General features: G+C 32.8%; 1 protein-coding gene across 50 annotated transcripts in view; it reads left to right on the plus strand.

Moving 5' to 3' along the window:
• Positions 1-24933, plus strand: part of LOC121127432 (muscle calcium channel subunit alpha-1) — a 111126-nt gene that overhangs the window by 49544 nt on the left and 36649 nt on the right. For all 50 annotated transcript variants that reach the window (XR_011783189.1, XR_011783192.1, XR_011783191.1 and 47 more), the window contains one exon: positions 15345-15733. Coding sequence is in view for 44 of the 50 variants with exons in the window: in XM_071892769.1 (XP_071748870.1) it covers positions 15345-15733 (389 nt within the window). In the remaining 6 variants the exon portion in view is untranslated. The remainder of the gene's footprint in view (positions 1-15344; positions 15734-24933) is intronic.

Consider the following 24933-nt stretch of genomic DNA (forward strand, 5'->3'; position numbering starts at 1 on the left):
GGAGGGTCTACAAGCCCTCTACTTCACTACCTGCGGACGCCTCTTTATAATGTAGATACGTCCTTCCCACCTGTTATCAACATGTTGGATGGTGTTGCCTTGGTATACCACATTACCATCCATTGGTAATGGTATGATAATGATAGTGGCTTCCTACGTTTTTATCCAAAGTATGGATAACATCTAAGTACCAAGGCAGCAGGAGCTTCATTAGGATCACATTTTGTCTTTGAGGATTGACTTTGAATAATCCCAAATATTTGTATTTATTTTAAGAGACATTCCTCAATTAAGAGTACATACATAGTATTAGTATGTATGTTCATTCAAGAAGAATACAATACGAGTATAGTATTACTAATACTACATATTGGGGTCAAGCATTCCCTCTCTTCCTTTTTCTTCTTATTTAGCAATAATAATAAAAATACAAGGAGACATAAAAGAGGTTGTATGTGCTAGGAGAACTGCATAATTATGCCTAGCTTTTTTATTTTATTTCATTATTATTATATAATCTATATTAAAAAAAAGTATTTCAATGCATGAATTGTGGTCATTCCGGGACCTTCCCTTCCTATACCTATACCAATCCATATACCTACATATATACAGTCAACCCGGATCTAATGGACACATATTATAAGTGTGTCTCTGCATTCAGTAGCCATATACCCTTTTAAAATGTAGAATTCTTACAAAATAAGAAACTTGGTTTAAGAGGCCACCTACACCAGCTGATAACTTTTTCAGTTTCCATTGCCTGACCGCTTAATGCAGGTTTTAGTGATTTATTATTGGGGCTCGGTATGAAACTCAATATTGGTTGAAGACAGTTATAATTCTTGGAGAACCCAACTGAGCCAATTTCTGTTTTGCGCCGGTCATCTATTGTGCTTAGAAACGTGGGGGCAGTGGTGTTAAAACTGCCTTGGGATCCAGCACTTCACCTGTACAACCTGAGGGCTGAGGTATATTTTGGGATATTAGAAGGGTTCTTTAATGTTCGGGGAAGTGTCAACGGATAAATTTAACTTGATCCGTGGACCAACAGTTCACCTAACAAACCTGTGGGCTAGTGTGTATTTTTGCATAGTAGAAGGGTTCTATCCTGACATGTTTCTTCACTATTCCATAGTTTTATTTAAAAAATGATGCTATCTGTTTGGTAAGCTTGGCAGGGAATAATCTACCATGAACTGCTCCCCTATGGTCAAACGCTCAATTCTGCCCTCCACTGTGAGCAACTCGACCGTGTGAAGCTACCGATCGAACAGAAGCGTCCAACATGGGTGAAAAGGAGACAACAAGACATAATCATAACAAAGCCAGGCTGCATACATCTTTGATGACGCGCCTGAAGCTCCGGGAGCTCGGATGGGAAGTTCTTATGCATCCACTCTACAGCTTGAACCTGGCACCAAGTCACTACCACCTGTCCCTGTATATGTCCAACGCTATAGAGGCCTGTGAAAATTGGTTGTCCGATTTTTTTGACAATAGGGACAAGGGCTTCTACGAAAAGGGCAATATTAAGTTGGATTCTCGTTTGCAACAAGTTATCAAACAGAACGGGACATATTTGGCTTAAATTGGATAATTATAACACTTCATATGAAGCATAGACATAAAGCGAAAAATACAAAATTACTTTTTCCCCAACCCATATATATTTTGAAATATGGAGTAATTATGTCAAAACTATTAACTCTGTAAATTTCAAGTTTTCACCCTGTATACATAAATACATATCAATGTTGTTCCTCCTATTAAGATAATAATATTTCATTGACTTTTGACCCTATGGGCATTTGAAATGGACTGTAGCTTAATGATGCGTGTAATTGTTTTTTTTATATATAAAAGATTTGAGATAAAGTATTGGCAATCGTAATAATAAATAATGTATATTTTAATTTGTATATTATATAATAACATTATTAAGAAGTCCTGTTTTATTTTGTTCCGTATCCATGTTGCTCCGCCGTTGTTAGGGAGCAATTGAAACAAGGAGCTGAAGAAGAAAAAAGGAAGGAAGGGTAACTGTTGAATAAGTTATAACCCTTGCTCTCCTCTCCTCTAAATAATAACCAGCTATTTTTGTGTGTTTAGTGTAAGAGAGAAGAGTCAATAAACGTTTTGCTTTGAGTCGAGTCAACGTTCTATTGTTAGTAGTAATAATTACCATTATTACTACTATTATTAATAATTATTATTATTATTGTCATTGTGTGAGACTGTTAATCATCATCTTCTCCTTCAAATTGTTTTTAAGGTAACCGTACTCTGCATGATTCTGTACTACACTTATGTGTATTCTATCCTTCACCTACTTTTATTCAAAGAACAAAAAAACTATTTGTGATGTAAAGTCAATACGTCATGTAGGTAGTTTAATAGTTATATTCTTGTTGTTCCCTTTATCATCACGTTACTATCTTACACATACCTCTGCCTGTATGCTGTTCATCAATATAAAGACATGCTCAGAACTGGTTATGTTCGGACCATCACCTCATCTTGCCCACTACAGCAACAACAACAACAGTCTTCCTCAGCAATAGGCATCTCTTCTCTATGTGCTCATTTATGTAATTGACATGAATAACTATATATGAACACTTATGAAATGACTTCATATCACGGAACCTTCTTCTATCAAGGATATCATGTACATTTATGTTCTCAAAATATATTCATATATTCTACATATTATTATAATATGAAATGTCAAGGTGTTTTTTTAGAAAATACTATTTATTCTGACCTTTGAGTGACGAGACACTACAACGTCGCTTGAAGGGGATAGATGTTGTTTGAAGTTGTGTACAAGTTTTCACTTGTAAAAACAGATTGTACAAGTTACAATTTCTACATCTATTAGGCCTTTCATTATCTCATTTTAATGACTATTAATTAATGCTGAAAAATTATTTTTTCATTACGTAGATAGGAGTGACCATTATAACTTTAGAATGTGCTACAAAAGTAGTGGAGGACCATTGCAGAAGGTTCCCCTGGAGGGGCTGTAACCCCCCTCGAAAAAAATAAACATTTTTTTGCTTTTTACTACCAGGTTTAGAAAAAGTAATGAGACCTTCTAAAAATAAAGTTTTATTGTTTATTCAATCTTAAAGTTCCGATTATTTTGAATAGCTTTGATTCTAACCCTTTAATTGATGTACTTGTTGTAAACAAAAAATATGTATATGTCGCTATGGAGGCAAGAAGAGCCATCATAGGCAATTTAATCCGCGCCAGGAGGACCTCCTTGGCATCATTAAGGCCTTAAATGTCAGCAAGGCCAAAGTCTGTCGGCTCAGGAATCGTTTGGCTGATTGGGGCAATCCTAAGGACAAACCTAACAGTGGAAGAACCACCAAAGTGAACCCTGAAAACATCATGAAGGCCTTTAAGGTCAACCCAACGATGAAGAGAGTACCCCAAAACGAAGAAAATGCATCGGTCTACTGTGCGCAGGCCATCCGAAAGGATGGAGCAAGGTCGAATTGAGTGGTCAGCCCTGTCCTAATATTAAAAAAACCTCTGTCTTCAGCCATGTCAACAACTCTTAAATTATCTCAAGCACAACAGCAACCGGGATTTTTTTTTCTCTGATGAAAAGAACTTTACCGTTGACTCCGTCTATAACAAGCGATATGATCGACTGCTATGCTTTGGCAAGGATGACAAGAGTATCAGGACAGTCACCCAGACCAAACATCCGGCCTCTCTGATGATGTTGGGTGTTGTAGCATCAACTGGAGAAACAATGCCTCAAATTTGGTTTCCTGTAGGATACCGTTTATCCGCAGACGACTACTTGTTGGTGTTGAAGGAAAATGTGGTCCCATAGATCACCAAGACCATAATGAAGTCCAACAAGACTATGTATGTATTTCAGCAGGACATGGATCCGGCCCATACTGCTAATATTGTGCAAGAGTAGATGGGTAGCAACATAAACTTCTGGTCCAAGAACATTTGGCCCCCTCAGAGCCCAGATTTGAATCCACTGTATTACTCCATTTGTTGGCAAATTGAGAAGAAGGCTTGCAAAGTCAACCACCGAATAATGATGACCTGAAGACCTCCATTAACCAGCAGTGGAGGGTCATGAAAAAGGACTACGTTGCTAATGTGTGTAAGGGGTTCTGGAGGCTGATAGTGGTCAGATGTCTATGTAATACATCATCCTGATCAATTATGAGTATTTTAATTACTACTTAGAGGCAGGTACTTTTCTACACCCGGTACGAAAATTAATATTTGAAATTTTTTCCCAAAAATTTCATTTTTTGAGAATACTAAAAAAAATTCAAAAACATTTAATATTTGAATTTTTTTTTTTTTTTTAAAATTAACTTCTGAAAAATTTCAAAAAAAATCAAAAGGTCAAGCCCCCTAATATATATATCCTGACATCCCTGAGTTGCAACTGTATCTTTTTATCGAGCATCACTAAAGCTACAATAATAAAATTTACATCACACTTGTGGAAAATAATCAATCTTGTGGTCAACTATTCTTCCAGATATTGAATAAAACTCGTTTTTGAGTATAAAAGTAGTTTTTTAGGACCATTATTTTGTAAGGATGCAGTCAGCTTTTCATTGTTTTACCTGTAGAAAAAAGTGTTTTAAATGTCCTTTACAACGTTGGAGATGGTTCTGTTTCATTATGTTCGTGAGGAACGTGTGAACTTTTTGATCATTTGAATCATCAAAATTCGCTCATTCAGTAGAAATTTAGGAGATTTTAATACTCAGAAAAAAGTTGGCACTTGTAACAAGTGCCGCAATTGTGTTGCTTATTTTATATAATTACACTTATTAACATGAAGCATGTTTTTTAGACAGAGCAGGAGCCTAAAGAGTTATTTTGAGAGTGCATTTATCCGATCTATAAGGATGATCAGTCATCTATAATATAAATCTGATTATTTCTTTATCTACTGTAATGTATTGAAATTTAATAATTCAACATCAAATAAAAAGTCAAGTTATATATTCATCGAAAAATATTATTTAGTCTATTATTTCTTCTAATTTCTAACTCAAATTTGATATTTTTTAACTGTTGCAACCCGGGCTGAGGAATCTGTAAATAAAATCCCCAACTCCGACACCAGTATTTTAAATGTCTCCGACTCCAGCAGACAATTCTTTAATAATATATTTTATAGCCTATATAAGTACTATTGAGTCAAGAGACTATAAATATAGATTTAATTTATAGCTATAAGTAGTTATTAGTAATATATAAGTTGTAAACTATTATGGCAGGTATAAAGGAAATATTCTGAATATTAGATATTTAACAAGTTGAAATGGATCAAAAAGCAATCTATAGCTAATACATTCACAAGTCTCTGAAGATATTATATACACTTCTAACCGAGGAACAACAATACAAATAATTTCTCACTGCAATGTTACACTGATGACATTGGCAATTCAAAAGACTTAGATATGAACTAGCACGGATAGTGGCTATGCTCTACCCAACATAATAATTTAGGCTTAAGAGATGTTTGGGAATTGTGACTGTATAGACCAGTGGTTCTTAACCTTATTGGAGGTACATTCACGTGCATTCACGGAACCCCTTCAAGATTGGAAAAATAAAATATGACTTCTTAAAAGAACATATATATTTTATGAGTGCACAAAATGAACCACTATTTTCAAAGAACAATAAAACATGAATTTCACGAAAAGATTAAATCATTGAATATTAGTTGCAAATTAATATGTATTTTGCTGTTCCCTTTCAGGCACAAGTTCAGAAATGCGGTGATCGCCATGGCAAGTGTCAACCTCATTTCGTTTTTGCAACAGAGTCTGTTCCTTTTCTTCATTTTTATGTCCACCAACCTCTAATAGGATTTCTCACAAAGATATGTCATTACAAACGGTATGAATAACTCCGGGGCTTTCTTTGCAATAAGAGAGTATGGTACGATTCCCCGACACCAAAACGTTGACAGTGTTGTTGTTCTGAAGAGTTGCCCTTGAAGCTGGATCTGCTGAAGTTCAATGATTTCATCGAGATATTCATATTTCACGTTTGCTGTCGCATCACTAACGTGAAAGGATGTCTCACCCATGCTGGATAAGACCCTGTAGTGGGGAAATATCCCTCGAGGGACTTTGTAAGATCTTCTAAGTGCATGGCAATTACTCGCTTCAGTTCTACGGAAGTACCTCGAATTCCGAGGTGCATTTCCTTACACAGCTCTTTGAAGATAAGGAGCTGCATAGCACTATTTCGCACGTAGTTCACACATTCAACAACAACTTTTAATACTTGCGCTACTTTTAAAGGCAAGGTTTTTGTTGCCAACAAATGCTTGTGCAGAACACAGTGCGTAATAATGATGTGTGGTACATGGGATTTGACCAGCGCTTAAAAACCAGAGTGTCGTCCCAGCATGGCTGGATCTCTGTCCGAACAAACTACAGAAACCATATTCAATGAAAGATTTTTGTCTCTGAAGAAATCATCCACGACTTTCTTCACATCGACTTCCCTGGTTGTTGTTGTAAGAGGCTTACAAAATAGAAAATCTTCTTGTTGATCTTTCACATAGCGCACAATTACGACAAGCTGGCTTAGATTAGAAATGTCAGTGGTTGTCATCGAGTTGAAGCTGAATTTTACAGGGCTTGAATAAGATCTGCAACTACTAGAGCCAATATGTTATTACTCATGTCGTTTATTCTCTTCTCTTGAAAGTGTCATTTGAAGGAGGAATTTGAGATAACTTATCTTTAACAGCTTTTCCCAGCATTATATTCGCATCTTCAACGCGGTTGGTTTGACCAGTGGTTCACCAATGGTGTGTGGTTTGCCCTGCTTTGCGATGAGGTAGGCAACTTCGTACGATACTGTGATAATTGTTTTGTCGATGGGTCAAAAGCCTTTGCATCAAATTTGCCTAACTTCACCTTGAATTCAGCAAATGTTGTGTTCTTGTATTTTGAATCTCCATTTAGGAAGTGTTCCTTCAGTTTTGCAGGTGCTAGACTAGAATTGTTCAACTTGGCAGTGCAAATCATGTATTGAGGACGCGGACTCCCATCACGTTCCTTTATATACGTGAATCCATATTTTATTTATTCATCAAACAACTCTTTTTTTTTTTTTTTTTTTTTTTTTTTTGCTGGACATAGTAAGAAGGGATTGAAAGATTATCCATTAAGATCAAAGTGAAGATGTTTCTACATAGATATTTATACAAATTTGAACATGTAATAATATCTCAATGAAAATTCAATTTATTTGAACTTTTGCTTTTGGCAAGGACACTCATGATGATCGAGATAATACCTTATTATTATATATTTTAGGTATGAAGTACTTTTAATATTAATATTTGTTGTTATATTCATAGGAAAAAGCTAAAAAATGGCGCGCCTGACATTTTTAGCGTAGTGTGACGACATTGTTTCCTTTTTTGTATCCATACTTATTTATTTTTTTATACGATACATAAGAAAAATAACAATGTACAAATTTTGTGACTCGAAAATACATTTTTAATTCAAAAAATATCATTTTGATATAAGGGAAGCTTAATCAAATGTCTTGTTGTTGTAACAACAATTAAAATAGTATCTCCTGTAATTACAGTCTAGTTAGTAAGTGGACATTGGAGGCTTGCCGAACCCCTGAGGTTAAATCAAATCCAGGTTAAGAACCACTGGTATAGACAATAGAGTTTCATAAATGAATAGTTATTAATACCTATAATTTATAACCATTTAGGAAAAAACTTAACAAAGACTCGATGTAAACCTTAGATTATAAATTATAATAATTTTTGTAGCCTGAGTCTGTAAAAATTTTCTGACTTCACCAAAAAATGTACTGACTCACACTCCGCAGCTGTGACAGTTGCAATATATTACGAATTGCATTCAAACGCCATTTTTGAAATACTAATGACTGGTATAACCTTTAAATAGATTTAAACACTAGTAGACATAATAGGTCTTTCCTCTTGACTAATTAGTAATTATCATTAAAAATTCAATCCTGCACCATTAAAATATGGACCATCTTAGAAATGTTCAATTATTCTATTATTCTCATGAACAGTACAGTAAAAAAGAAAGAAAAAAGAAATTGAAAATTTGATTGTAATTGTAAAAAGATATAAGATTCAGTTAATATTTTAAATAGGAGATTATGTGTTCGAATGAGGAGGCATGACTCCTCTTTTTTTTTCTTTTTTTTTTACATAAATAAATGTAATTCCCCCATCATTAATCTTTGTCACCTATTCACATGTGAGAATATGTTGCCTTCGAATCATTTCGTCGTGGATACATTCTGACTCAGGGCCGTGTCAAGGATTTTTAGGGGAGTTTAAAACTTTTAAAATATATGTTAGTTTTTTGATGACCATTTGTTTATAAAAATATTATGACCTTTCTTTTACTTATAAAATAAATAGTTTTTGAATGACCCTTCTTTATTAAAGACAATTAATTATTTATTTTTCTGTTATTAAATATTTAACTGCAACAACGGCTCTTAAAAAGTATTACACATACATCAAATTTTTCGACTGATAATTAGGCTGGGGAGGAAGGTGATGGGTCATCTATTTGGAAGTGGATTTGAAGTTAAACTTGTCCAGCATATACATACCCCTTCAAAATTATACATACCCTTGTTAGTTTTGGTTTTTATTTTTGTGATGAAACTAATGCAGACTACAGGATGATTGCTCAAAAATAAGCTCTAGCCAGTCGAGTGTAAACATACGTCCATGATTTTCTCTGTGCATGACTCGCTGTGAGGTAAGCATTTCCATTAAAGCCTTAGTTAGTTGTTTTTGATCTCTCAGCCTAGCTGTTTTTTCATGTTTTAGGGGATATCTTAGGGTTTCTGACACGCTTGCTGAGGTTTTTCACAGATTTGAACTCTTGTGCTTGTTAATTATGCTCTGGGCGTTTGCCACATTTATGTCATGCTGCTTTGCAATGGCTTTGGAACCCTTTCCTTCAATGTGGGAAAGAACAAACCACTGAGCTCCTTCTTCTTCTTCTAATTTATCTGAATACTTTTCCTCTATTTATGCCCTTCTGGAAAGATGCTATTTTTACCATTGGTTAACAAGGATTAACACGTTTGAGACATTTTAGTTGAGATAGGCTAGGGGAATGAATAATTTTGAGTACTAGTGTATATGTATACACTGCAAAAATACATCATTCAAATTAGATTATGGGAGAACATCATTTTCTGGTTGGTTCAATGTAATTAAAGTTGAAGCTTTTGCTATATAAAATGAATAGCTTAGTGGAAATACAACTATATAAATGAGAAGTTGTAATATTAAGAGTCCTTCTTTTAGGGATATTGAACCAGAAAATGGTGCCGTCTCTTGTTTTTATTTCAATAATGTATTTTCAAAACAGTCTAAAATACACTTTAATACAATGTACGGTTAATGCTGTTTATTCAAGTATAAACTAACGTTGTGGTTTAAACGTAAAAAAATTAAATCATCAATTTTTTTCTCTTAATGTGTTCTATAACTACTCAAAAAAAAAAACCATTACTCTATTAGTGATATTCTTTGAAGAACTTGCCTCCTATCTAATAGAAAGTTGTTCATTTTGAGCGTGATCATCAGTAAATCGTTAACAATGACTAATTTAAATCTAAAATCCGGGATTTTATGTATCAGAGTTCGAGTTCAGGAATCTATGCTCTACTATTATAGCTCTAAATATATAATATGTTAAATAAAAAATATATATTTTATAGAATGAATTGTTAATTTTGATTAGAAGCAAAAATTGAGAATCCTTTGTTTAAGTGATACAAAATAATTTATTATCATATGTTTTAGCATTCATAATAACTCCATTTAAAATCTCTATAGTAGATTGGGGTTTTTTTTTTTTTAATTTTGTTTATGAAAGCTCCTCTATTAATATAGTTGGAACGAGAAAAATATGTATTGCACATCATTAAAATTATATGATGAGCAAGAGAGTTAATACAAGTCTTTGATCAAATCAATGACAGTTGATTAAAGAGGAATTTGAACTTAAATATATTTACTTAGTCCATATGGTTTAGGTCCAAGTACATAAAATTAACTCTCTGACTACTTAAAATAAATGCATGAAAGGACGTTATTTATTCCTGAAAAAGATTCTAAATCATTTAGGTCAGGAGGATGGGTCTCATGATATGTGTCACTCTATATTGCCAGAGTACCTATTCAAGCTATGGCATACCACTTTTTAAAAGTCAGCGACTACGTTATTTCGACTTTTAGTGAGTGAAGATTCCTTTATAAGTCGCAAATATATTTCTACTTCCAAATTCTATAAAAATGAGTTTAAAAATATGTTAGTATTGAAATATCAGAATAACACATACTTATTTCCATAGATATTGTCCTCATTTAAAAAATATTTCATTTCACATCTGCTAATGTACCTTTAAAAAAAGGGATATTAGGTTGATATTATTCACTTTTAAAAAATGATACCAACAATTGTATTTGCAGATAATTTTTTTATATTTTAGTATATTCATTTGCATTTTCCAATCTTTTAAACGTTTATATTCGCTTCCGCATGCTCAGTTATTCCATACATCACGAAGCGAGTATTAGTCCGCTCAATTGAAAATGAGCAGTTCTGTTTTTCTCACTCGTAAACATGTATTTGAAATGGACAACTCTTTGTGATTACAATGAAATTACATATATTGCAAGTGCCATAGGATTTATGACAACTACACATCATTTGCAATAACTTATAATAATCCAAATGATTGTTTTAATTAAAATAGGTGTGTCAAATATATATATATTGGGGTGCCGTGGGAACCACAGTGGTATTAGGGGACATCTATTTACGAGGTTTCATACAATATCATCTAGTTAAGCCTGATAATTAGTTTGAGCTTGTATAAAGGTTTATCAAGTTTTTAAACTTATGCTTGTTTGAGATTTTGAGATCTTATGTCGACTCATTACATAAAAATATAATTCATTGGGAAAATTTGTTTACCAATAATAAAGATTTATCTTCCGACGGTTTCTCCACACAGGAAGGAGCTGGCAGTTTCTATGAGGGAACCGATATTTGAGTCTTTTTAAAGTGGTCAGCTACATGAGAGGCAAACTCGTCAACGGAAAACAGCAGAGAGTTATAGATACAGCATGGTAAAAAAGATTCTGGCTAATCTTGAGATATAACTTCAACCAACCCTCACTTCTTGCAATCTTTAAAATTTTTTTTTGATTCTCCAATTTTTTGATGTTATCTCATAAGAGGTAGAAACAAAAAAAAAAAATTAATACAAACTTATACAAATGAGTGAAGATTCGAGCGATTTTATTGCTCTTCTAAAATGATGGGCGTGCTCTCGCTTAATAATTTTGATTGGCACTCACTAAATCTATGATCACGAATATATATATATATGTGCTAGCAATTTGCAAACATCTAAAGGACTTTAAAAACATACGGAGTCTCACACAAAATTTGTTTTGGGTGGGAAATTTGACCCTGCAGCATGTTGTCTAAAAATACATACTTCATTTCTGTTTTTGCACTGATACAAATTAATGTGTGTGTAATAAGGAAAATATGAATAAGACTTTTATTCTGTTGGTTTTTTTTTTTTGAGAAAATAACTATAAATTTTCCTACGAACGAGTTTGAAGTGAATGTATATAATTGAATATATATAGTATATAAAAACATTTGGATAGTATGTAAATAAATAAAGCTCAAAGTGCAAAGCAATTGAAATATGAATAACAAAATAAATGATGATTTGTGTCTGAATTTTTTTAATCAATATTCTATGAATGATTTAATTATAATAAATATGAGCATGAGAAATAATGATATGCATATTTTTTCTTAGTTAGTTCTATGTTTATAAGTATTTTGTATCTTTTAACGAATAGAGTATGTACATTACTCGGGTTGTATTTCATAGTTCCGTTAATTTTGATGATCCGCATATATAAAATAATTCAATTTTAGCCCTACTTTTCTAATGCCCACATATCTTGGGAATATTTTGATGGAAAAAAAACGAACACAAAATTAACTTTTTTCACCCCAATATTATAAAATATATATTTTTTAACAAAGGATTTTTATATTAATAAGAACAAATTCACATATGTCGTGGGAATTAAAGCCCTTTTATACTTGAATTAATAGGTTTATGCTATTTGTAATATATAAAGTATAGATTATATAGTCTCATTAAAGGTCAATTCTTTCAAAAAAAATATCTTAGCTTATGTAATTTGGTGTGACATTTTTAGGATGATCTGTTCATTTGATTCTCTGTTGTGTATTGATGGAAAAGTTGTTTTTTGAAATTTTTTCTTCATTAAACACCTCTATAGCCATTTGAAAATAATATTTTTTAAACGAAATTTTGTATTTGTTAAGGAATTCAGAGGTTTTAAGTTAAAAAGTTATGATGTTGAACTTTGGAAGTTTCATTAATGTTCATTTCCTCAGGTGATACAAAAAAATATAATCCTGATTTTTAATTTCGAAGAAAAACACATTGTAGCCCAACGAACTCTTTCGGGAACTCACAACAGTCGGAAACATGATTTGACCTTCAAATTGAATCAAATATGTTCAAAATTTTATTGCAAGTCACTCCAGTATTTAAAAAAATCAATTAATTATGTACACATAGTTTGACAACCGATCTTTATAATAGACAATGTTTATATATCTATAACTGTGTATACTTTATAGCATGGAAAACGTTTTATTTTTATGGCTCGTTAGGGCGACTTAAGAAAAGTGATGGGACGATTTAAAAAAAATGCCGATGTCGATTCTTTAATTTTTTAAGTAATAGTTAAAAAATTGCATTTTGCTATTAATTTCTAAGAATTAGAAATCATAAAATAAATTGCCTTCCTTTATTCAATGTAAATAATATTTACATTGAATAAGCACGAATATGCTATCTTAAAAATAGGCAATGAAAAAATTCAAAAGATTTTATTTATATTGAGCTTTTCTTTGCTAAAATTCTAAACTAAACCAATTTACTATAATTGGTAAATTTCTATTGTCAAAGTTTCTCGTGAACAACAAAAAATGATGTATTTTCTGTCCATTTGATGTAAATATAATCAAATCTGCCCCCATTTTGACACTGTTGAAAATCCAATGTGAAAATACTGATTTTGCTAAATATAAAGCATTTTTTTCAAATGTTCTACTTTGTATTTTATTTATCGTCATTGCTCAACTATCAAGTTCCTTCTTGAACTATAATAAAGATTGAAGATACATACTCATATCATCTCGCTCATCTTCTTCCTAATTACCTTTTTAAATTTGTATTTAATACACGTTCCCCCTTTTTTTTCTATTATTTTAATAATTCGTTTTCTGGATTTTTAATTTTTTTTTATGTTGATTTTCTGATCTACAACCCATAGCTGTAAAAAAACTTTGTGACACGGGAAAGCGATCTTGTTTTATGAAGAAAAAAAATCATTTATTTAGCGAAAAAACAAACTTGCGCTCCAGAGCACAGGAATCTAGTCTGATCAGAATTAAAGATAGTGTTACATAATTAACTCAAAATTCTGAATAACTTATATGAAAGTCTTAAGTCTGTATCGGTCTCTGTTTTTGAAATAAATGCGTGTGTATCATTGTTTGTCTTAGTGGGACATAAATCACACACAAATAAATTATTTTAATACTATGTAGGATAAAGGAAGGTGATTCCTCTGTCCGGTGAGCTTTTTCCCAGGGCGAGTAATCCCCAGCAAAATTTCCCAAGACAAATTTTGCTAAGGCACGATTTTCTAGATCCCTTTAAAAAACAATATCTGCACCTATATATCACATGTATTTAGAACACATTTGTTCACGTTTAGTTTGTGTAAATTTGTTTTTTCTATGTTTTTGAGCCTTTTTTATCATAAATTATTTTATTACAATATTTATAAAGTTATAAGACTCAAGTTACAAATTCACATGGTATATCTTAACTGATATATTTAATATTCATAACTTAGAAAAGTAATAGATTAATAAGAATCGGAATCACATATTAAACAATTTTTTTCTGATTCCCAAAAAAACACCCGATTCCCTATTCGGATTAATCCTCCAATCGCTACTTTACATAAAATGTGAATTAATATTTTTTATAGGTTAAAAAAACATCCATCTAAATCATTTTGTGCAAAATAAAAGAATTATGTTTTATTTGTACATGGATTGACGAAAGATAGATTTGCATTTCATTCTGCATTAGTTATAATATAAAATCGAAAAACATTGACTCTATTAATCCACCCTAATGTACAATATCAATTGATTGGGGATATGATGTAGGTATGAGCAAAGCACTACAAAAGGATCTACTTTAAAATGTTATGTTAGAGATGTTCAATTTGCATATATACCTTTGTATAACTAGCTATGCTATTCTCAAGTGTACATTTATCCATTTGTCTCAATATTTATTGTTCGAATTTATACTTTGAAATTGGATTTTTATTCCTCTCTTTTCTACATTCTATAATTTATTGATCCTTTTCTCCTTCAATTTTCTTATCTTTCTCCCCTCTCTTAATGTAAGGCGATGATAATATAAGAAGGTAGAGCTGTAATATTACGGCATTTGATTTTTTTCTCGTACATTTATTTCTTATTATTTTGCTCAAGAATGATAATATAGATATAGGTAAACATATATTTGTATTAGAATTCTGCGTGCAGAGAAAGCAAAAAAAAATAAAAAAGTTAAAGAATATTTTCTTGGCTTTTAGCTTCATACACATAGACCTTGTGAAATTAGAAAGAAAAAAAATAGCAAAACAGTAATAATCACCAATTCTCTCACACAACACCAATCAAAGACATCCCGCAAAAAAAAAAAAAAACTAGATAGTCAGGATGAAAAAATTTAAGCGAAAATAGGGTTAAAATAATTTTACCAAAATGTTTTTTTAAACAAAAGGTCAATCGGGCAAATTATGCAGGAGACCAAAAAATTTAATCATGGAAATTTTTTGTGAGTAGGTGCGGATTTTGGAAAAAAAAATTATTTTCTGTCAATAGCTATTGATTTTTGAATTTTTTTTCTCATAAATTTAATATTTGAAAATTTTTGGGGAAAAAAATATCAAGAATATAATTTTTGGATTTTTTTTGGAAAAATTCTAACCCACCGCAAAAAAAAATATATATATATATAAATATGATCCTGTGGACACTACTGCTAATTCATGTGTTTTTATTATTATTTGCGTTGAACAACGATTATTAATGATGTTAATTGTTATTTTTTTGCAGATACGGGTGACGGGGTCGTTATGGAGGAGGATGAGATCAAAGGGGGCGGTGGTGATGAATGGGAGGACTACGGGTCATCTCATACAAATAATCCACCAACCAATAATGGAGGAGCTTATCCACCTCGAAACACTCATCCATACGACACCAATAAACCCATAGAAAAAAAACCAATTCGACGGATAGGTGCCAAACCGCCTCCGGATCGAGCTCCACGTTCTATTTATTGCTGGACCATCAAAAATCCTATTCGCAAACGATTTATTCAATTTGTGGAATGGAAGCCTTTTGAATTCCTCATTCTTCTCACTATTTTGGGCAATTGTGTCGCCTTGGCCATTTATACGCCATTTCCGGCCGAAGATACAAACGAAACCAATCAGATCTTAGTAAGTCTTTTATACTTTTTTTCCATCATTCTCATTATAAAAAAAACGTAGTATCCTTTGTCATCAGGCTATAAAAGTAGTTGCGGGGTGGATGTGGTTTCATTCTCGGCGATATTATAAAGTACAGTTTTCTCGGTAAAATAATCAGTCCCTATCATGATGGTCTGGAGTAGTAAAAATAAAAATTACCAAAAAAATGGTTTGAATGAATATTTTAAAATTTAACTAATTGTATTTTAGCTCGTAAGTTTTTATTGGGGCGATTTATGAAAATCTGTCGGTCAGTCGTTGTTTATCTCTCTCTCCGTCCCTCCTTTCCTTAGTTTCATGATTTGTGAACCTTGTTGAAGTCTCTCTCTTCATCATTTTAGCATGGGTGTACCTGGATGATGAAAAGTGAATTACATTGGCATGTTGTCCATATTTCTAGGCGATTTTTTATTACCTGTCTGAGTAGTAGGTATACAGTTTTTATTGAATAGTCGTCAATAGATTATGCATTTGTTATAGCACGTGAGTGAGCATAGAACAGGACCCGAGTACCTTCACATACCCCCAAAGTCTGTTCAAGAGTGTTGCCAAAGCACTTTTGGAGCAAGGTCATATGTTCCCAAGATCTTAACATAATGGATTTCTCCTTTTAGTCCATAAAGAAAGTGGTTAGTTTGACTTCCTACTGCAGCGTCGACGACTTGAAGCCCCCATAGTATCTGCATGGGGCAACTTGTCGGAAGAGACCATCCGTAGAGTGTGTAAAAGAGTTCTGAAGCGTAGTTGCCGCAAATTGTGAACATGTGGAATGAACTGGCACTCATTTTGAAGGAAAAATTACGGTTATTGCAATTATATAAAAAGATATTTCTAGAAATAAATATTTGTGTACTTTCTTGGCTAGAAGTTGTCCTTAGACTTATGGGGCACCCTATAGATAAATATATTTTGAACCAATCCTTTTTGATGTTTTCTCCTTAAATATTCATTTGGATATCTACTATAAAAGTAAAAAGTAATCAACAGTATAATTTATTTAGAAGATTGCACTCCCGATGCCCGGTTACTCACTCATCTATTTGTAATATAATTCAGCGTAAATAATTAGGAGTCTTCTTACAATTTTGGTCATTTTTTATGAAGTCATCATCATGCTCTTATTATTATTATTTGAAGTAGGTACTTAGTCATGTAGACAAAAACAATAACACCCTTCATTCGATACGAGAGTCAGGCATAACATAAAATATTAGTATTTTAATTTATGGCAATTTTTCAATTTTGCCTTTTTTTTTCTTTCTTCTAAATTGAATTTTTATTTATTTAATATTGTTCATTAATCTTTCTTTCAAATGTACATAAAATATTGTGTATAATGTTTTTTATGTGGCAAGCTGTTGTTTCCTTTTTTATTAATGTATGCATAGATGAATCACTACTAATTGCTAGTGTTCAATCCCTCTAAAAAGACTGTAGTCCTATAAATCCGGTCTTAATAAAATTTGTCTGTCCTAGGACCAGGCTTTTATGGTAACTACTACAGCTGAAATGACGTAGTTACTATGTCCTTATACCTGTTTAACATAATATCACCCAAAGAGATAAGATACTTGAAATTTAAAGTAGGAAGTGTGTGGCTAGAACGTATTACAATGACCTACGCAGGATTATATTTAAATATATATTTGGGTAGAGGGAGGGGGGCTTGCTTGGTTTTGGATTTTTGTAAAGAATATATATCCAAAATCCTTAACTATTAACAAAAAAATTTCGAAAATTAAATTTCATTTTTTTCCTCTTAATTTCAGCAATCCACAGATACTCAATAAAGTTAAATTTTTTGGAAAAAAACCTTCAAAAATTCATAGCTGTTCAATTGAAATTAAATTTTTTGGAAAAAATTTCAAAAATCCATGGGTATTCCAAATAATTAAATTTAGTTTTTGCTCTGCTGAATATTTTGCCCGAATGACTTTTTTTTTCTTAAATAATCTTTCAAAAAAAAAAAAAAAAAATTAACCCCATTTTTGCGTAATATTTTTTCATCCTTACCAAAAAAAAAATCAAGTAAAAAGCTTAGTCTACTTTATTGGGAGGGGGGTTCCTACAGCCCCTCCAACTCATCCCCTGCGGACGCCCCAATAGGTTTCTAGCTATCATTCATCATTTTCTTCGTTTTTATAATTTTCGATTCGAGCTAGGAGTGAAGAAAATAAAAAAATAGTTGGACCGTTGAATGGTAAAAAAGATGGCATTGATAAAAAAAAAAAAACACGTTGAGGAGAGAGGGGGCTGATTTGAAAATCTGTCATAGAACCGATCCAATTGGATGTCCTTTAAGAGCTTTTTTTTATTTTTCTTCTTCAAAATATGAATTATTTTCCATCCATTAAATGCTCTCTGTATAGGGCGGGAAAACAAGGGACGATAAAAAGGTCTATGTATCCGGGATGGGTACTTTGGTAATTTAATTTAAATCCTATCATCTAGTACTTATACTTAAGCATTTATGAAACAGGAGTACTGAACCTTGGTTTAAAAAGTATTACTCCTGAGTACTTGAGTACTTTTTCCACAGGAAGCTTTGAATTTTTTTTCATTTATTTCCTTGAAATATTTTAAAAACAATAAATTTTCTCATCAATTGTATTATTACTTGTTAGTGTTGTTGGACTCTAAACGTGTTCTTTAGTTGCGTCTTTTAGGAAATCTACATTTGCTACTGATTAATTGACAGATGAAAAGAGGCTTGAATCTGACATTATAACAAGATGGACTTATCAACTCAAGATGAGGATGTCTGTCTTCTCCATTTGGGATGATAAATTGTCTATTTGTAAATGATTCCTTAGCTAATTTCCAATAATTTACTTCCTAATAAAGAAAGCTAATTTATAAAATGGGATTGAGACGAAACAATAAGGAAATATATTCTTCATTGTACTTGTACTTAAATACATGCGGCTACTTATAAATTACTTAACTCTCGTGTCGTCGTTTTCAACTTTAAACTATGGAAAGTATCTCTATACCCGGTTTACCACATCCATCTCCCGTGTACACGTTTAAGTATATATGTATATATAAATGATATTTTTGTGATAACAGCTCTTCTTCGAATATCATTTATATTTTGATGTATATAAATACGAGTATGAGCCTGACTCTTTCACCGACGCATGGGATGGGTACGCATTTGGACACAAAATGGTGTTGATCAAATAATTTAAAAATCAATAAATAATGTTAATCATAACTTATGTTTGTCTTTTTGATTCGAATGTTAAAGTACCTAATTTATTCTAGAACAATAATTAAAAAACCTAAGAACGATTTTTTTGGGTAGCCTCCTGGGTCTGATAAAAAAAAATCAGGTAATGTTCGTCAGAACTACACCTAAACAGGTATTGTGTACGGCAACACTCCCACAGTTACGCATCCTTTGAAGACTACCTGACAAATTGCAAAGATACCAAATAATCAGTAATAGTGCACAATCAACAGATAGCTACATAACAATCCTCTCAGTATGTAGCTAAACCAAATTTATGATTAATCATTTTTTTGTTGATGTTTTTTGTCACATAAAAAATTTATTAAAATAATCTTTGTAAATTAAACCCTCTTCAACCTCATTTAATTAAACTAACCTACTCCTAACTTGCTTAAAGTGAATACATGCACCAACTACTAAACAACTTTAAAATTACTTTACCTCCAAATAAATTAGTATCCTGCGTAATATCCAATGCTTCAATAGAATGCCCATAAGTGTTCATTTGAATTGCAGCAATCCAAGAGGAATTAACTGGTTAATGCAATCTCCCCTTCATGTTACTACCTAAAAAATAATTGAACACATTGAATTCTCATCAGTGTCCATTCAAGACGAATTAACTGGCTAATACAATCTTCCCTTCAATTCCTATTTTTAATAGTAGATAGAGCTAGATGAAAACCAAAACTGTTGCTAGGCAGCAAAAACGGAGGAGGAAGATAGATATGTTTCTTTTCCTACATATAACATATAGATGTGTAACCCACCTTTATTGATATTTTTCAAACTTTCAATTTCTTTACTTTTCCTTAATATACCTTAACATTAGAAAATTATCATTTTATTTTTGCTAAAAATGACTTATACAAAGATTGCCTTACGCATTACCCATATTGGCATAAAATGAAAACGAAAGGAAGTGCCGTTCAGAACCAAAAACAATTATTCCTGGTCCATTCAAAGTATGCCATAGGCCATTCATACATCCTTTCAACGTTTTGTTTATTAACTAATAATAAAGATTAAAAGTGACAAATTGGGAAGGTTTTTGCAGAAATGCCCTGACCTGAAAAACCAGTATATTACTTACCTTCAAGCTACATTGAGTTGTTGATATTGATGGGAGTCGATAAATCTTATGATGAGGCTACATCTAATCTTGGGAATGCAGAGAGTGGAACGTTTTTTTTATTCAACGAATAATTTATACTATATTTTATAGTCGTATTTTTTATTCAAATTGTACATTTAAAATTAAAACTTATTTAAATGAAAAATAAGTTAGTAGTTTATTATTTAATTATACATTACATAATTACATTATACACATTGTTTTGTTGGATATTTTTGAAAGCTGATCATTTTGACCCTTAAGACAACGAGTGTGCATAAAAAGTAAAGACCACACAAGTGATAAATATCTAAAAAAATAGGCTTTATACCCATACTTATAATTTCAATGAAGTACTTGTCCTTGAGTTAAGTACATTGAAATGTAATTGGCCTCATCCCTATTAGATACATGACCTGAGCTAGATGTTATGCCCTGAAAGTTCCCTCGACCTGAGCTCTTGATTCATTAAAGAAGCAATTATTTTTCAGGTTCAGAACAGCGTCCACTGTGAAGATATTCCTATCGGGGATCGACTTGTGTGCGGAGGAGATGTCACACTCTCTGCCGTTTTGCTTGTTGCTCGGCCATTTTTGATTACACACACACACAAAAAGACACCTCAAATCGTAGCTTTTTGTCATTTCTTTCGAAAGGCGCCAGGTACAAAATTGTCAGACTATTAAAACTGATGCATAACGGCCTCGAAGGGGATTCTAATTCTAAAGTCCTCGCCTTCTATAATATAGTACCTGTACCGGGTGTCCAGAAAGTCCTGACTGATTTCTAACTTCCAACTTCATTAAGATCTACAAGGACTAAAAGTAGAAATACAGAGAAATATTTTTAATAAAAAAACTTCCCTTGGTTATAATCTATAATATGTTTTTAACAATTTGGCCTTTAGCTTCCATAACAGCCACAACAGGGGGACGGAAGGAGGAGCAGGTGTTCTTGATGTAGGTGGGGTCCATCTTGGCCCAGGCCTTGGTGATACTGGCCTTGAGAGCTTTGGTACCGCTGTGACGTTTTTGCAAGCCTGCCTCTCAATGTGCACCCAGATGCTGAAATCCAAGGGGTTCAGGTCGGGGGAGGAGGGGGCCAGAAGTTCTTAGGCCAGAATTCCACATTCTCCTTCAACCACTTCTGGATGTTCTTGGCTGTGTGCAGGTGCCCCATCCTGCTGGAAACACACCCTCTTGCCAGGATACTCCTTCCTGATCCATGGGACCACCTTGGTCTTGATCACCTTGATGTAGTCCTCTGAGGTGAGCCTGTAGCCCTCTCGGAAGAAGACTGGAGGCATGGCTTTACCATCTGAGCCAACAACTCCAAGCATCATGATGCTGGCTTGGTCATGGACACATATTTCTCAGATCCCACATAACCATTAAGGCTAATGTAGCGATCATTTTTGCGGTTGAAGACTGGATCCACTGTAAAAGTTTTCTCATCGGAAAAAATGAGAATTCTGTCCCCATTGCTTGTCATGTTGTTCAAAATCTTCTTACATCGGATGTATCTGGCCTCCATATTGGTCATGGACAACATGGGACTGGTGGTGCGCATCAAAGACTTGCCCCCAATGTCCTTGACAATGTTGGCAGCAGTAGTCTTACCCATGGTGTTCTTCTTGGCAATTGTTCTGATGCTCAGAAGAGGGTTTATCTTGATCTGGGCCCTGATCTTCTTCTTCGTGGCCTTGGTGGCCTTTAAGACGAGGCTTGTCTTCAAGGACTTCCTCCTTGTCCAACCTCCTCTTGATCCTGCCAATGGTGCTGGCAGACATGCTGGTGGCCTCAGAGATCTCTTTGTGGCTGATTCCTGCACGAAGCTACTTCATGTCTTTTAGCCTCCATGTCAAAAAAATTATTAATTTCGAAATGTTATTGAAACAAAACTTGTTAATCTGAAAACGGTCTTTAACTTTTATATACGAAACATTTACGTAAAAAGTCTCTGAAACCTCGAAAAAAGCCATCGAATATACCGGCAAGACTTTCGGGACACCCGGTATATTACATGAAATGTATTATTATGAATGAATGAAAATAAATTTTTGTTATAAACTTGAAATAACAAAATAAAAAAAAGAAGAAGTAGTTAATAACATTTATTGCCATTGTAAAGAGGAACGCAAACCTACCAAGATGTTTAGTACTTACAAAACCTAATAAGTTATGGCGAATAAAATCGTCGAAAAAATAACCCTCGATAACTCGGGTTTTTTTTTTTGTTTTTTTTTCAACTATTGCGAAATTATATGATAAAATATTCCTAAAACTGAAAATACTATTTTGAATTAATGTTTATATTTGTAATTTTATGTGCAAAATACATCGCTTTGTGGCATTTCTTTTTAAAAATTGAAATTATTATGAGAAAAAAGAGAGAAAAAATTCAAAAATTATTGAGAAAATTACATATATTTTAGTTAAACATTAATTTGTATGTGTCAAATTTATATGCAAACGAATTTCCAGACAAATTTCTACAACCTTTGTTTTATCTTTGAATCCAATATTGTATAAGAAATTCATTATTTTTTCTTTTTTTTGGTGCACCTGAAAAAATAGTCATCTACAATTATCAACGATTTATTTTTATGTCTTTTTGATCTTGAGTAAATTTAGAAAATGTCCTTAATCGTATAGTTGTTTTTTGAGACGTCAGTCACTTTTTGATTTATAAATCAATCCATGCAAAGTTTCATCCTCCTTCATGGCCTTATGGTGTGGGTACCCATAAAATAAATTCTCACACAAACTGTATTATGTATGTATATTGTACATATATATAAGATAACATTTAGTCATATTTCATTAGTTTTTAAGCACTATTTAAAGGCTCTCAAATATAAATATAAAATATTAAGTTACCCATCACATTTTTAGGGATATATACTCAGTTTTTCCACTACGTAGATGTTCATTGAGCCCTATAAGGCCTAGTGTATTAAGTTGTAATTATTTGATATGGTAAAAAGTGGATTTAAGATGAGCACTGAAGGAGGAGCGATGTGATGTTTGATAGATGCAGAGATATGTGATGGGCGGAAGCTCCATCGTATTGTACCAATAATCACTAGAACAATATGCACCTCATATCAAATGGACACACTTTACTTGCATGATACATTTTTGCTTGCGGGCAATGTATGTACATATAAGATAGTTATTTAATCAAGAATAATATGACATCCATTCCATATTTTATCCATATTTTTGTCATATATTTATTGTGCATTCATATATATATATATGAAATATTATGTACCAATGTATATGTAATTAAATATTAGAAGCCCATTAAATATTTTACAGGAAGAACTCTGCAAAATATTAATGTAATTAATAGTCACTACGATTCATTTATCGACAAAACATATTTTGATGTTGAATTAGGTGTACGGTAACTTCGTGTAAAACATATTCCTCTATAAAATTTTGTATTTTGTATTACAAATTCTTATAAATTTTTGAGGAAACGAATTGAATTGAAACGACTTTCATTTTGTACCCTGAATGTTGGTGGTGTTTTCGGGTACTACCGATACTTGAGTAACCACTAAGAGCCCTTCACAACCTCCCAATTGTAACCCGAATGTTGGGGGTGTTTTTGGGTACCACTGGCTCACAAAACGGGATGCAACCCACCGCTGATACTTAAGAAACTACTAAGAGCTCGCCCCCCCCCAATGTACCCCAAAGGTTGGGGGTATTTATGGTACTGCAGGGTTTGAAAACGGAATGCAACTTACCGTCAATACTTGAAGAAACGACTAGAGCCCCTTATAATCCTCCCCTTCCCTCATTGTACCTTGAATGTTGGGGTGTTTTCGTATAACACCGGTTCCCAAAACGGGATGCAACCCTACCCCGATACTTAAGTAATTACTGAGAGCCCCTCACAACCACCCAATTGTACCCCGAAAGTTGGAATAAGAATGGAGAATGATTAAACCCCGAAAACACCCCAACATTCGGGCTACAATTGTGGATTTTTCAAGGGCTCTTTTTTAGTTACATAAATATCGGTGGTGTGTTGCAACTTGTCTATTAATAAGATATCTCGGCTTTATATTTTCCTGTTAATTTGAATGAAATTACAATGATAAGTTGAGTAGAGTTAAAAGTCTTTATGACATATATATACATACCGTATAGTAATAGCTATTCACTCAAGACTAAATGTACCTAGTCATGATATGTTATTTATTTTCCATGTCAATTCAATTAACTGATCCTTTTTAGACCTTCAATTATGTATGTATTATTCAGTTACATTTACGTCTAATTCAGTGATGATAAAGGGTTTATCCCTTTTTAGAACGTTAGTTTTATTGGGAAATTGATGTGTCGTTTTTAAATGTCCTCTAAAGGCTCTGAATTTATATGTATGTACCTCTATATCTTAAAAAACTATTAATACGAAATGTTTCTATTCCATTTTTTTAATGTATAATTTCTGGCATCGAAGATATTCTTTTTTGCAAATGATATTGTGCAGAATATTCGATACATTTTCGAGCTGTTTTTAGAGGCTTCATTTTTGGATGTTGGAGAGCATAAACATTCTCCTCTACATGCATCCACACAAAATAGTATAAGGGGTTCAGGCTTCACGGCAGTCAGAATTCCTTGAACCCCAACTTGCTCTTCAGATAGCCTTAGACGGTGTTGAATGTTTGAGGGGGAACCCATCTGGTTACCAGATCCAATGCCCTTTCCCTGTTAAAGGAAGAAATTATAGTGTGGGTTATGATAATTTGTATTTATTGCTTGTAGCCATCACTGCACACAACTCCCAACATCATGGCAT

Source organism: Lepeophtheirus salmonis, chromosome 13 (assembly GCF_016086655.4).
Source record: "Lepeophtheirus salmonis chromosome 13, UVic_Lsal_1.4, whole genome shotgun sequence".
NCBI lineage: Eukaryota > Metazoa > Arthropoda > Copepoda > Siphonostomatoida > Caligidae > Lepeophtheirus > Lepeophtheirus salmonis.